Source organism: Streptopelia decaocto, assembly GCF_964273445.1.
Source record: "Streptopelia decaocto genome assembly, chromosome: 18".
NCBI lineage: Eukaryota > Metazoa > Chordata > Aves > Columbiformes > Columbidae > Streptopelia > Streptopelia decaocto.
In genome coordinates this window covers 8,749,705-8,764,410 of record NC_138673.1, presented here as the reverse complement: position 1 = coordinate 8,764,410, position 14,706 = coordinate 8,749,705, and the positions used below count along the sequence as shown (strand labels likewise).

The 14,706-nt window shown below is 41.9% G+C and overlaps 1 protein-coding gene across 2 annotated transcripts; it reads right to left on the bottom strand.

The window, feature by feature from the left end:
• Positions 1-198: 198 nt before the first annotated feature.
• Positions 199-14,685, bottom strand: RPS6KB1 (ribosomal protein S6 kinase B1). 2 transcript variants are annotated; one of them, XM_082068653.1, is made up of 15 exons: positions 14,471-14,685; positions 11,343-11,392; positions 10,315-10,435; positions 9,936-10,004; positions 9,523-9,670; positions 8,821-8,878; positions 7,973-8,073; positions 6,790-6,880; positions 6,507-6,597; positions 6,092-6,199; positions 5,737-5,799; positions 5,126-5,203; positions 3,431-3,538; positions 2,100-2,212; positions 199-1,543 (listed from the first exon to the last, which is right to left on the bottom strand). In XM_082068653.1, exons 1-15 carry the CDS (start codon positions 14,540-14,542, stop codon positions 1,306-1,308), a joined length of 1,509 nt encoding a protein of 502 aa, XP_081924779.1. In that variant the 5' UTR covers positions 14,543-14,685; the 3' UTR covers positions 199-1,305. The 2 variants fall into 2 exon arrangements, with proteins under 2 accessions (XP_081924779.1, XP_081924780.1); XM_082068654.1 differs by lacking the exon at positions 5,126-5,203.
• Between the last annotated feature and the right edge of the window lie 21 nt (positions 14,686-14,706).

Genomic DNA, 14,706 nt, shown 5'->3' with positions numbered 1-14,706 from the left:
ATAAATAGTGTCCTTAGAACATGTTCGCTAAATGAAGTTGCTAAAGTTCTGACCCACTGTGGAAGACATTCACTGAAAGGCCATTTAACACTTCTTCTCATACAATCAGCAAATTTATTGCCCCAGCATAGAAAAAAAATGTTGATAATTTAGACGTGTATGATGGCAGGGAACTCCTATAAGCAAAATTTTATTAAAAAAAAAAGGAAAAAAAATCCTCAAATTCTTACCCACTGGTTACAAAAAGGCTTATTTCCTTAGAACATGTAGAATTTGCGTATGTTTCCTGTGGTATTTCCTATGTGATTCTACTGACCTTGTATTTCGATGCACTTTTTCCTGCTCTTTTCTATGGGTAAGAATCTGAGCATATTCAGCTGTCTCCATCTACGTGCCTAGCGCGTACAAAAGTGATGTTTCCCAGTGAAATGTCTGCTGAGGACAAGGATGAAATAAGCAGGACGTGTATTTGAGCCCCTGGCTTCCAGTTAAGCCTAGACCATAGCAGCAGCGCCGTTTGATTAGATCCGCTTGTCTTTGCAGGAACACGGATTTCAGCTGGGTAAGCAAGTGAAACAGTTCTCTCCCACCCCACACTGCCAAGCTGCTCACCGAGCGATTCGCTTAGGGATTTGTTGTTTCACGAGGAGAAGAATCAGAACTAGAGCCTTTAGGTTCTTCACAGCAACCAATTCTTTTGCATTTTTAATTTTGGGATACTTTCCATCATGAGCTGAATCAAAAAATCTATTTGAAAAAAATATATTTTTATATATATAAAAAACTCATTATGTTTCGAATGTGAAATACCAATTAATTTTATCTTTCATCTTTGATTCCACCCCATTGTAGGAAACCGCTTCACCAAGCTTGCATGCTAATTATTCCTCAGACGCAAGCATAGAGGCGTTTCAGACTTTGCCTAGTGAAAGGGCTAAACCCTCCTTGACACATTCACGACTAGACCAGTGATTCTGAAGCAACATCCTGACCCTTAATACTGTCAGTTTCGAGCTAGCAAGCTGAAAAATCCTTGATAAGGTGAGAAGATGTCACTGCGAATCAGTTAGATGATGTGCCTAGAGTTCTGCGATACCATTTTCTAAAGTTTTTTTATGCACCATTGATTGACAGAAAAAAAGAATCCATTTTGCTTTGCTTTCCAAGTCGCTCTGTGCAATGACTGACTCTTTGATACTGTCACTTTTTAAAAGTAAACCATACAAGCCCTCGTATTTCAGCTTCAAGGGGGCTTCTGTCCGTTCTTGGTTTTCCACCTTCAAAGGCTTAAAAACAATTGTGTCGTCATAGATTCATGCGCAAGTGCTCTGGTCGTTTGGAAATCATGGGAAAAGCTTGTTTTTTATATGGCCCAGAGTTTGGTTGCCGGATTGGAAGTGGTGCTGAGGCTTCTCCACAGACTGTCACATCCATTTGTTCTATTCCACTTGTCTCCATTGGATATTCCACAGGTGGCTGAGTATTTGATGCGCTGGCAGAAGCACCTCTTCCCCAGAATTCCCCAGGGGAAAACTTTACAGGGCTTTAAAACAAGAAATATAAAAATCAGAGATGAGGATACACACAGTACCAAGGTACGTCCTTTACTCTGCAGGAAGCTGACCTCGAATGCCTATTGAGAAGCATTTCTAATTCTTCCTTCCACTTCCAGAAGTCTGAGAGAGTTTCCGTATCTAGCTTCTACCAGTCTCTTGTAAAATTCTCTCATTTGAGTAGTTGGGATATATTTCTAGGTGATTGCAGAAAGAATTTTCTGTACTAACATGATTCTTTAGCGGCACATAAGTACTCAGGATGTTCTGAAACAGCTCTAGAGGAACAGTGCACCAAAGTCACCGACTGAGAGGCTGGATCAGCGGTGAACAGCACGTAAATTAGTGCTGCTTGTGCTGCCAAACACCACAGATTTGTCTCTAATCATGTGGTTTGTAAAATAGGATCCATGCTGCACTTCTAATGGAAGTGATGGGCTTACTGAGCAGAAAGGCCGCATTTTTTATTTCTAGTGCAGATCTATTTCAACTACTTGCCAAAAAGTGTATTAGAAAAAAATGGAAAAAGAGGAAAAGAAGAGATACCTGACTGGTGTCCGAGGGCTACCGATGAATCTGCGAGGTGAGCGGATTTTTGGTTCAAAAGAAAATTTCTCTTTTACGCTTTCAAGTACGGATGGAGCCACATACGTAAAACCCTGCAAAACAGGAATGAATGCACTGTAACTTACAGGCAAGATTTACAGTTGTAAGCACTTGTGCAGTTATGATTGTCATGAAAGAGTAAATGAAAATTACAAAAAGGAGAGTAAATGTAGACAGAATCCCAGAATGTCAGGGGTTGGAAGGGACCTGGAAAGCTCATCCAGTGCAATCCCCCCATGGAGCAGGAACACCCAGATGAGGTTACACAGGAAGGTGTCCAGGCGGGTTGGAATGTCTGCACAGAAGGAGACTCCTCAACCCCCCTGGGCAGCCTGGGCCAGTGTCTGTCACCCTCACTGAGAAGAAGTTTCTTCTCAAATTTAAGTGGAAACTCTTGTGTTCCAGTTTGAACCCATTACCCCTTGTCCTATCATTGGTTGTCCCCGAGAAGAGCCTGGCTCCATCCTCCTGACACTCACCCTTTAGATATCTGTAAACATTAATGAGGTCACCCCTCAGTCTCCTCTTCTCCAGAGCCCCAGCTCCCTCAGCCTTTCCTCACACGGGAGATGCTCCACTCCCTTCAGCATCTTTGTTGCCCTGCGCTGGACTCTCTCCAGCAGTTCCCTGTCCTGCTGGAACTGAGGGGCCACAACTGGACACAATATTCCAGGTGTGGTCTCCCCAGGGCAGAGTAGAGGGGCAGGAGAACCTCTCTGACCCACTGACCACCCCCTTCTAACCCACCCCAGGTACCATTGGCTTCCTGGCCACAAGGGCCCAGTGCTGGCTCATGGTCATATGAACTTCTTTCCACTTCGTGAAGCACAGAGCAGGACTTCAGGGAGTTGTGCACCTGGGTGCCTGCACACCCCAGATATTTCTGCTCAGATCACAGATTCCCACAGGCATGCTCAATTTAAATAATTTTGATCTACAGAATGGACATTGTTCTCTCTGTGTGACTATGAAAGCAATCACATGTCCAGGGTTCATAATACAACTATGAATCAGAATGCTGACATTTCAGAAAGCGAGTAACTTTTGTTGGCTGTTTATCTGCATAAAGAAAACGCCAGCAATAATCAAACGAAGCATTTGCAAAGCCCTTAAACATTTCAACCCTGTTGCAGAATTTGTGTTTCAAATTACGATCGTTTGCTTCAAATATGGGGTGGTGAGATCCAGTAGAACTAATTTACCTGAAACACCCTAATTGTTTCCAAGTAACACAACATAGCTCTGCACAGTCGTTACACGTTTTAACTTACCAGAAAGACCTGGTTGGCACTTTCACTGAGAGTAGAGTCATCTGGGCTATCAACAGGTGTCTGACGTGTAAACTTTGAATCAAACTGGCTCACATCCTCTTCAGATTGCTTTGCAAAAACAAAATGATTAAGGGTTTATATTACAGATATCAACCAAATGGCTTAGCGGTGGCTGGAGTTCATTCCATAGGCTTTTGGCAGAGCTCTGCTGGAGTAAAACCCTGGAGTGGTGTCGGAATCCTGTCGCTGCCAGTGGGATCTCTATGGGCACTGACACTGAGAAATAAAGGCAAGGGGGAGGGGCAAAAATTATGGATCAAAAAGGAACACAAAAATATGCCTTAAAAAACCCCTCTCAAATTACAAACATAAAACCTTTAGAAATACTAAGCAATTTTCTTGCAAGTTTAGCCCTCCTCACAACCAGCACAGAACAGCTTCAACTATTAGTTTTTGGCAGCGTCTCCAGATAATTTAATCCCATTTTTTCTGATATAGAAGCGTTTATACTGTGAGGGAGAGATGACAACTCGGGTATAAGTGACTATGAACAATATTGTTTCCTTCAGTCAAAGAACACCAGACTTAATTCCAAGATCCCTTCTCTCATTCCTCTGTAACTGAAAAGGCAATATGGATTCATTTGTGCAGGCCTTCCCGCAACCAAAAACCATCTGGTTTGTACAAGCGACTTTCATAACATTTGCTAATAACAGAAAAACCCATAAGTATCTTCGGATAATTTGTTTGGAAATATCAGTCTTCTGTTATTCTGAATTTCATTCAAAAGAGTGAGAGGAAAATAAGGTCTGGAGTCTGCATGCTGTAGCATGCTCCGTATCAGTGACGCCCAAGTCAGTTTAAAGTGAGATTATTAGTAGCTGGGAACTAAATGGGTGGCAATACCCACTGCTGCTGCCCCTGATTGTACCCAGAGGGAAAAAAAGAGACACCCCACACCATCGAAGTGTAACACAAGATAATAGAGGTTTATTCATCACATCACTGGTTCGAGGTAAACTTTAATTACTGCCCACAATGCACAGATGCATTGTAAATATTAATAAGCAAACATACAAATTGCTTAATTAGGTGACTTCATTTACTTTTGCTTATCAACTATTTATCATCTTAGTTTCAACTAAGTACTGACTTACTGGATGGTGTCTAGAAGGTGAAATTCAGAGAGAACTGCACTTGCAAGTCTGTTTAACCTACAGATTAGAAGCAGGAGGAATTAAAACTGAGGCAGAACCTTCTTCCCCTAGGAGACTGAACAGAAGGATAAATCAGCTTTTAGCTGCTTTTTGCCACCTTCTCACATAAAAAAGCAAGATCCTATTCCAGTGGCAGACGAATACCATGACTAGAGGCTAATATGACAGAACAGCACGCTCATGACAGCCAGCATTTCATACTGCGTGGAGACGTAAAGAGCTTTTTAAAAATGTTCATCCAGTATCAGTTCTCAGGGGAAAAAAAATATATCTGCATAAAATAGTTTCTCTTTGTAATTTGACAAGAGTGAATCTGAGAACCAGGAACCTGAGTGGATTCATTTAACTGTTTAAAGTACCAGAAATCAATGGTACTCCAGTTTGTAAGAGCGAACGTTTCTAAGTTTTAGATTCCACATTGGTTTAGACCTTTCCTAAAGGCATCCAAGGAACATCTCACAGCTTTCTGAGTACATACCAATAAGGGTTTAAAAGGAGGTTCCACCTTCCGTGCCAACAGCTCATCCCAGTTAATGTGTCTGAAGAACGGGTGAGCCTACAAGAGTCAGCAATAGCAGAGTCATAATCCGCCTTCTGGGTACAAATCACAGAAACTGAGGAATGAAGCACGTTCTTTTCAGACCCTCTCTGTGGTGTCTTTCTGTCCAAAATCACACGTGGATCTAGTGTAATATATTGTGCAGCACTACACCCAAGTAGCTGCAAGAGCTGAAAATTGATACCATACCCCCAAGTCAGTCATTTTTAGATATCTAAAAATAACGACGATACGCTGTATTAATGACAAATTATCAGAACTGGGCAATAAGGACGTCAAGTCAAGCTGTAAGCAACAGGAACTAGGCCTCTGCCTTTCCACTGTGCAACACTGACTGCAAACCAACGACACTTCTCGCTTGGAAGAGCTGCACTAAATGCAAGGGCTGGCAGGTTTTAAAGCATTCAAATTTTGATCAGTTGTCACGTGGGGCTGCCTTTGTGCTCGTTACACTTCAAGACAGACACACTCTCCTTCTCTAATGTACTCTCAAAGGTAATTTAAGAATTCTTGAGTTAAGCAGGAGTTACCTGAACTTCTCCAGCATCTCCAGGACCAGCTCCCAGACGTGAGGCAGCGTTTCTTTTTAGCAGCTTAAGGAGAGATAACATCCAAAAGAGCAAAATTAGTTATACCGTTATGACTAACTAGTTCTGACATGAATCACCATTTGAATGAATCCCATGCAGAATGAATACAGAACAATCAAAATCTGCATTCGTTAGAAAACAGTTGTGTTTTCAAGGAAAATCACTTTCTGTACCACGTAAAAACAATACTGGCTTATAAGCAGTAAACCAAATATGCACTGAATAGCCATAATTGCATCATTATATTTATATTTTCTACATACACGTGTAATACTGACATTCATTTAAACTCTACCTTTTTAAGCAGATCTCTGGCTTCTTGTGTGAGGTAGGGAGGCAAGTTGAGTTTACACTTGAGAATCTTGTCAATCGTTTTCTTTCTGTTCTCCCCAGTGAAAGGAGGCTGGAAAGCACCGCAGTCATGGGAGGAAAAACACGACTTGTTCAGGTCTCTTATTTGCACACACACAACTCACTTCAGTAATTTATAAAGCAGATAAAATTACTGCAAATGGGACTTCCAAACAAGTGTCTGGATGAGAGCAGCTCATGACTGTAATCAACGTAAGTGTAGCTGTATTTTAGGTATTTCTTACTTGCAGTCTGTATATGTACAAATATATACGTATTTACACATGCATCTGAATTAGAATACAGATAACTACAAACTCTACAAAGAGAAATACATGCAATTGTAACTGTGCACCTACTGCTCCAGTCAGCATGTCATACATTAATGCCCCCAAACTCCACCAGTCCACAGCACGATTATGCCCACTCCTCATCAAGATTTCAGGGGCCCTATAATCAGAAAAATTGAAAATATGAACATCTTTTAACAAGCTTAATGCTAATTCTGACTACTATTTTTCAAACAAAACCACATTTATCAAGTAAAGTGACTGAACATATAAACGATCAGTTAAAAAAGGCAAAACTCAGCCATTACCCCCAGACCAGAGTAATACTTCTCTGTTTCATCATGCAGCTCACATGTATTCAATTGTTCCACAGAATGTGTGTGTGACTGTTCCATCGTGAATAGATTCTTTACATAACCCGAAGTCAGTCAATTTTACATGACCTGAAATTAAATATACAGAATTTAAGACTTGCCAGAATTCTGACATTTGGATAAGTAACGTTAAAAAATAGCAATTTTTAACATGCATATGTAATAACTCTGAACTACTTCCAGGTATCTTCAATGGTCTGACAAAGCAATACAGCTATAAAACAGAACGAAGTAATCACACTTACATATAAAACCTCTGCATTATACCTGCATAAGTGTTGCAACTTGAAGAGAAACATGACAAGCTACCAAAGCTTATTCACATACAGATAAATGTATTTAAAATGTATCACTCATATAAGTAGGCTATAGAATTGTATTGCTTGCTTTGAAGTGCAGAGAACAACCTTCAACAAAATGTAGAGTGCCCTGAAGAATTCAGTACAAAGACTTAGACTAAGTAAATAAGATAACATGAAAATACTGGAGTCGTGGTCAATGGGGCAGAGTCTAGTTGGAGGCCTGTATCCAGTGCAGTGCCTCAAGGGTCAGTACTGGGGCCTGTGGTATTCAACATACTCATCAAAGATTTGGACGAGGGAATAGAGTGTACTATCAGCAAGTCTGGACTAGATGATCTTTCGAGGTCCCTTCCAATCCCTGACATTCTGTGATTCTGTGGATGGTACAGATTGCCAGACTAATCGGTGCATTCAGGAATTGCTACTACTGTCAGGTAAAGAGTCAACAGCAAGATAACTCATTTCAGCTACAGATTATTTCACATCCTACCTAAATTGTCTTTCCTAACCAACTTCTTTGGTCACTCCCATTGACTACAATGCCACCGATACTACGCTAAAGACACAGATCTTTATGTATTTCACAAAGACCCAGCAGAAGAAAAATTCCAGAGCTGCACAAATAGCATGTCAACCATTCAAAAAATGCCTGTGTCTAGAGACGTGGAACCCGGAGTTTGCTGTGGCCTATTAAAACTGTGTCTAATGGCAAGCAATTAGCTTTGGCAATTCTTCAGTTATACCAAGAGTGCTAATGAACATGCCGTTGTTCTAAGGAAATTCACGTACGACTGAAGTGTTGTGACCTTTGAAAACTTGTTTTCAAATGACTGGAACATAACGGTTACTGTATTTCTACCTTGATGATTAAGCATGATATTTTCTGGCTTCAGATCACGATAGATGATTCCTTTTTGATGCAAGTGCCCCAGTGCCATTGAGATTTCTGCCAAGTAAAAGCTGAAAAGAAACATATGCCACAAAATTAGACATATTCAATCGTGCAAAGCGTCTTAAGCACTAAGACTATTATGTAGATAGCAACAGTTCCTTGAAAGTATCATTAGAAGTGTATGAGAGAATGAATGAGAGAAACTATGCCTTTGAGGCTGGTTTGCCAAAAGGCGCACAGACTGAATACAGATGAGCTGCAAAATTACGCCATTAGCTTGAGGTTTACCTGTTCAGTAGCTATCTTATCATGAATGTATCTAGAGGAATCCAAATTTACCAGTTAGTGGTTAAAATATGCGTCAGGCTGTGTTACCACATCTAGACGGCAAAGTTGAAGAACAAAAAATGAAGCTAAGGAGGCAGCACCCAGTGTGTGAACAGCGTTACAGCCCCAGAGGGACACCAAAGCTTTTCTGAGGCACTAGCAGTATGTGCTGTGGAAAGATACAGCTGTATCTGGGAAAATTGTCTGTGGATCAAGAAAAACAACAACAAAAAGGCATTTCCAGCAAGTTTTTTCTCCAACACCCAAAACACCTCCATTACCACAGCTCTGTGGAGCTTGGCCTCAGCAATGGACCCTCTTCGGTAACAACACTGGCACAAACTGGTAAGTACGGAACAGGTACACCCACACCCCAGTGAACTGCTCTTTTCTCTAGACTATGAAATGAATGCAGGGTTATAGTTTTTCAAGTCAGAATATACCATTTAGGCACTTGGAAAAAAACCCAAACAATTAATTTAACTTACCAAGCTGTGTCTTCCATAAATATCCCTTCTCTCTCTAACTGCATAAATAGTTCTCCTCCTGTCATGAGAAAAATAAGATTATACTCTATTGAAGTGCATTCTATCATTTTTAGTCAGTCAAAAGACTATTTTCTGGAAAAACTAAAAGCAACAGGTATTGTTTTGCTCCACAGAAAGTTGTTTCACAAAAAACAAGCGAGAATTTACTAGTCTGTTATTCTCAGAATTCCATCAACTGAAGAAATGCCAAAAGAAATCAAACCAGCATGCTGAAAAAAATAACTGTTTCTGTCCCTGTTTTTTCCTATTGTTATAACTTGAGCAAATTGCTGCTCATCTGTGTCTGTTTCCCTATCATGAAAGAAAGAGAACATTTTCTTGTTTCCCGGAGAACCTGCAAGGGCTAAAACCTCAGGTACTCCATATAACTATGTGAATCTAAGTGTATCAGACAGGAATTACAAGCCTGATGGAAAAAAAGTATTTAAAAAAATATTCCTTTCCTGTACTGTCATGAAAAGTAACATGTTCACTCATCTTTATTTTCTTGAATTAGAGGGTTTATTTGGTTTTCTATGTATTCTTAATGCTAACCTATTTTACATTTTTAAGACCCCATGCCAATAGTCAGTTGGGCTTTTGTAAGCAGAATAAGAAATCCAAGTTCTCAATTACGTAAGTAACAGAATTTCATATACTGACCACTGAGATACTCAAGGATGAGGTAGAGTTTCCCACCAGTCTGAAAGGCATAAATTAAGTCTACGATGAAGGGATGTTTCACTTCCTCCAGTATATTCCGCTCTGCTTTTGTATGGGCTGTATCCTTTGCGTTCCTTACAATCATTGCCTACAAAAAGCAGTGATATGTGAGCACAAGAACAGGGAGGCTTTTATAGTTAATTCCCTTCTGAGTTTACTAAATCACAGCACTACATATGAGTCAGCAACATAATAAAAAAGAAGAAAATGTCACCATTTTACCTGGATAACTGTATACATCACAGATAAAGTTTAATTTTAGGTATGTTATGTAATTAGATAAATGTAACAGCTAAGGGAGAGATGGATTTTTTTAGATTCAGACAGAAGTGAAACATGAACATCCCAGTTACCTTTTTAAGAACTTTCATGGCAAATATCTTCCCGGTGTTTGCTCCAGTTACTTTTCGTACTTGAAACACCTACACAACACCAAGACAAAAGCAAACACACGTTACGACCACATCAGCCATTACAAGTTAACAACAAAATTCAGTGACAGAGAGACAAGATCATATAGAAATTGCAACCCTTCCTGAAGAAGAGCTGGGGACAGGAACCAGAACCAGTCTGGGGCATTTTATAGAGCCGGCGGCTGGTGAGGCTCTGCCAGTGACACCCTCGGCAGCCCCCACGTTCCCTTCTGGTAGAATGAACTTTTCAGACAACGGGATGGGAAGATCAGACCTTGCCAAGCCCTTTAAGCACCTCCAGGAGAACAGAGCTCCTTACCTTTCCGTAGCCGCCTTTGCCCAGCACGCGCAGTAACTCAAAGCACTCGGGCCGGATCTTTTCTGGACCTCTGTTTACACTAGTTTCTGAAATCTCAAATTTCTCACAATGCTCCATGCCGCTGGATAAAACCAAAACAAGAATATAAGACTACCTGATACTCAGAAAGGATCACATGAAAGTAAGCAAGCAAACTACTTTCTCAACAGCATACAGTGTATCTGGCATAACTGAACGACTGCTCTGGAGACTGGGAGAATTCCCAGCATCAGAAATTTGATTTAGGTGTGTGCAAAGCAGTAAGTTGCACATTGCACGGAAAAGACTACCTGCAAATTTGGGGGATTTATAGGTTTAAGATTTCCTTCAGATTCCCAATGCATAATAAATCTCTGTATAATACCAAAATTAAGTTTAAAAGACCGAAGTCTCAAACTAACTTAGATATTCCTACAAGACCTCAAGTAAATAAGCTGTGTTTAAGTTCCAGATGACATGCAGCAGCCCCAACAGTCATGGTAAAACTTCTATAACAAATACCTTGCAGAAAAAGCTGTAATAAAAAGAAGTTTCACAACTGAACGTGCCACAAAAGAATGAACCATAATTTAATGATGCTTTTAAATTATGCTCCTGAACATCAAATCAGAGCTTGTGAGTCCTCACCTGCCTCAGACGCTACGCAAATCTGCAACTGGAGCCTTTAGAAAACGAACAGAACAGGCAGGGTTCTGTAGACAGCGCATTGCATTGATATTATGAATATTATTCAGGTACGATAGATAACATTAGGAGAACCAAGGATTAAAAGACAACAGCAAGTTTTGCCAGAGATTTTTTTTATTATTATTATTTTATTTCAAGATACAATTCACAAATTTTAATGTTAAGAAATAGTGAAACTACTAGAAACAACTCAAAATTGAACAAGAATGACAAATTTTCTATTGAACTTAACAATGTAACAAAATCAGAAGTTTTATGTAGCTGGCATGAATGGTACAGAACATTTTCTAGCAGCAACTTACAGGTCATATTGGCCAACTCCTCCATGGTCCATGCTCTCACTTAACTGACCCTGGGGATGGGAGGGGTAAAAGGAAGATTAATTATAATAAAAGAGAAAAAAGCAGTGTTAGAAATAAATGCACTGATGTGATTTACAACTCCTTAAATTACGCATATAGTAATTATATATAATTAGAATTTATATGTATATAATTAAATAAGCCTAAAGGTCAGGAATAAGAAATTATCAGCAGAAGAAATCTACTAAATTCCGTACAAGATTTGCCATATTCCCACGTATCCCCAACGGCGACAGGTGGAACCCCCGTTTTACCTGACTGCATCGTTACTCCATCACTTAAACATGAGAGGCAACAATTTCAAACACCCCCAAGCGAATTTGAAAAATGTTAAGGAACTGCCTTTTTTTAACAGTTGCTCTTACATATGAATTTAAAAATCCTATTATAGCATTACGCAAATTAGAATGGTAAAGATTATGTGAATAGATGAACTGGGATTCATACACCCTAAAACCAAATGATCTATTGAGAAGGTTTTATTAGTCTCCATTAAGAGTAATCAAATCCCAGTTGTAACGGAAGAATTAAGCTTTACTCTAATGTTAAATACCTTTTCTGACCAATAATCATTCAGATCGATTAATGCATGCAAGTATTGCTAAAGAAGGCTCAGGCACTTCAGCATCAAACGAGTCACCATTAAAGAATGCAGTTCAATTTCGAAGAGGAATTTTCAACTTGATCCCTTATGCAAGATAATACTTCCCTATAATTGTGGCTCTACATGGCAAAACAAGTGCAAACCAAGCAGACAGCTGGAAAGAATACAAATAGAATTTAATGGGCAAGCTTCTTAGGAGCTTTAGACGATACCTTAACATTTGTATTTTTAAAAATGTACATAAAATAACAACTGCAAGTTAGTGAGAAACAGCCTGGGATCTACAGACTGGATACTGATATATTGAGAGACGTGTGAAATTCAGAGAATCAGAAGGGAAAAAAAGCGCATCTGGAGATCTGCAAAAAGCAGAGCAAGCCAAAGAGTGCACTTTTAACTGACAGAAGCTTCCAATAGCTTCAACACCACTTAAACGTTAAAGTTTATGGAGGGTGGTTATATTTGGTGGGTGATCTAGAGGGGAATTTCACTCCTGGTTCCACCTACTACCACCACAAGCAAAAAGTTCGTTTCCAGGTCAGAGAGATGCTACTCACGTCCTCTTGGTAACATTCCTTAGAGAAATCCAGCTTATTGTCATCTGTTTCACAATAAAACCCACTAAAGCTGCCCTTGACCCTCCTGTTAGATGCCAACAAATTAATTTTTAAAAATTCAAACACAGAGAATAAACACCCATCCTATTCCTAGAACAACAACTCGAGTTACTCAATGGTTCTGGCAAAGTTTACACATACTGTTCTTGCCCCTGTGAACTATGGTTTTCATTCTTATTAACTCGACCAAAATTCACTTTAGATGCCATTCTGCTGCTTTCAGGGTTTCTTCTCATGTCACAAAACTAAGAAACACAATGGTATTCTAGTGGCCCTTCAGTCTATGCTTATTGTTGCATTTATTACAAACAGCACCACACAGATTAAACAGGATAGTCCAGACTTGATACCTCGCTCACTGCCAGTTCAGTGATCCCAGCTGCTCTGCCCGTCACTCCTGATCCCTGTAAGACACACACGTGCCTACAGAGAGAACTCCCAGTGAAACACTGTTCCCCTTAAACTTCCCTGATGCTCCCTCTTTTTTCCTGCTCTTATATTCCCTTCTTTTCAGTTCTAATTTCAAGTCCGTTCTAACCCTCCTTTATCTGTTTTCCACGACACCTGAGAACCAAATCAAGCTGCCAACATGTGTTCATGTCCACAGCTCTGCCATGAAAATGTCAGTCATACCAACTTTCTAAAACCCACAATAAGTACTGATTTTTAGAAAAAACTATTCCCTAAGACTGAATTAGTGGAATGTGAGCAAGAACAAATTCAACTTTCTTGACGCCCCCCCTTAGAACCTGTTCTTGGCAACATTGACAATGTGATGCAAGCAACATTTTATAAAGCCAAGTACTTTATTGATTATTGAAGTGACAGACGGTGCTTTTTCCTGCAGGTTGAGAAGCGTTCGAGCCTTCAGCTGTCAAACAAAGTCTCGGTTTGAATGTAGTGTGGGTGTTCCAACTGTGATACAGAGTATCTGGTTATCTCAAAGACTCCATTACTATTTAAACAGCAAAAAATAAATGCGGTAGCAGTTTAAGCAATAGCAAATGTTTAATATACGAAACAATATAAAAAAGCGACAGCAGCACTAGAGAAATATAAACAGAGATCTTGCAATAAAATTCCCCCAAAGCCTTAACAGAATCTATATGAACGTTACAAAATGACAAACTACAGATCACAAGGCGAACTGCTGGTGAAAGCGTGAGATGGAGATGCACGCTGATCCGTACAGGTGTCTAATGCAGCATTTGAAAGCTTTGCTTTTAATTTTGGCGCTAGAGCAACGACTTTACCCAGTTCCAGAAAGATTAGCGTTTCTGTACTGACGTTACAACATGTGACGAGAAAAAAAAAAAGAAAAAGGAAAAAAAAAACCAAAACCAGAAAGCTGCGGCACTTGTGCGGGGAAACCCAACGCCAAACTTCCGAGGGGAAAAGCTCCCGCGAGTTCGGCGCAGCCCGCAGCCCCCGGCCGGGCTGAACCGCCCGCCCCAACGGCCCCGTGCGCTCCGCCGGACGGAGCTCCGGGCGCTGCGAGGCCGGGCCGGGCGCGGAGCCCGCGGCCGCCCCAGCGCTGCCTCCCCCGGCGCGGCTGCCGGGGCAGCGCGGCCGCCTCCGGCCGGACAGGGCGCGGCCGCCTCACCTGTGCGGGCCGGGGCGGCGGCCGCTGCGCTGCGCTCCGCCTCACCCGCTGCCGCCTCCGCTTGTCCCCGCCGCCCGGATGTCCCCGGCGCGCTGTCCCCGGCGCGCTGTCCCCGGCGCGCTGTCCCCGGCGCGCTGCCCGCGGGCCGCCTCCCGCTCCCTCCCCTCAGGCCTCGCCGCTGGCGCCGCTCCCCGCGGCGGCCTCCCGCTCCCTCCCCGCGCCGGCTCGGGCTCCCCCCTCTCACCCCCTCCTCCAGCTCCTCGTCCGAACCCGCGTCCTCAGGCTGGTCCAGGTCGATGTCGAACACGCCCGCCATGGCGCGGGGGTGAGCCGCGGCGCCGCCGCCCCTTCCCGGCTGTGCTGGGTGCGCGGGGCCTGGGCCGCCTCATGGGCCCGCAGCCCCCAACTCCGCCACGGCCTCCATCACCGGCCGCCCAGCCCCAGCGCGCCTGCGCCCCCGCCCCGACTGCGGGCACCGCG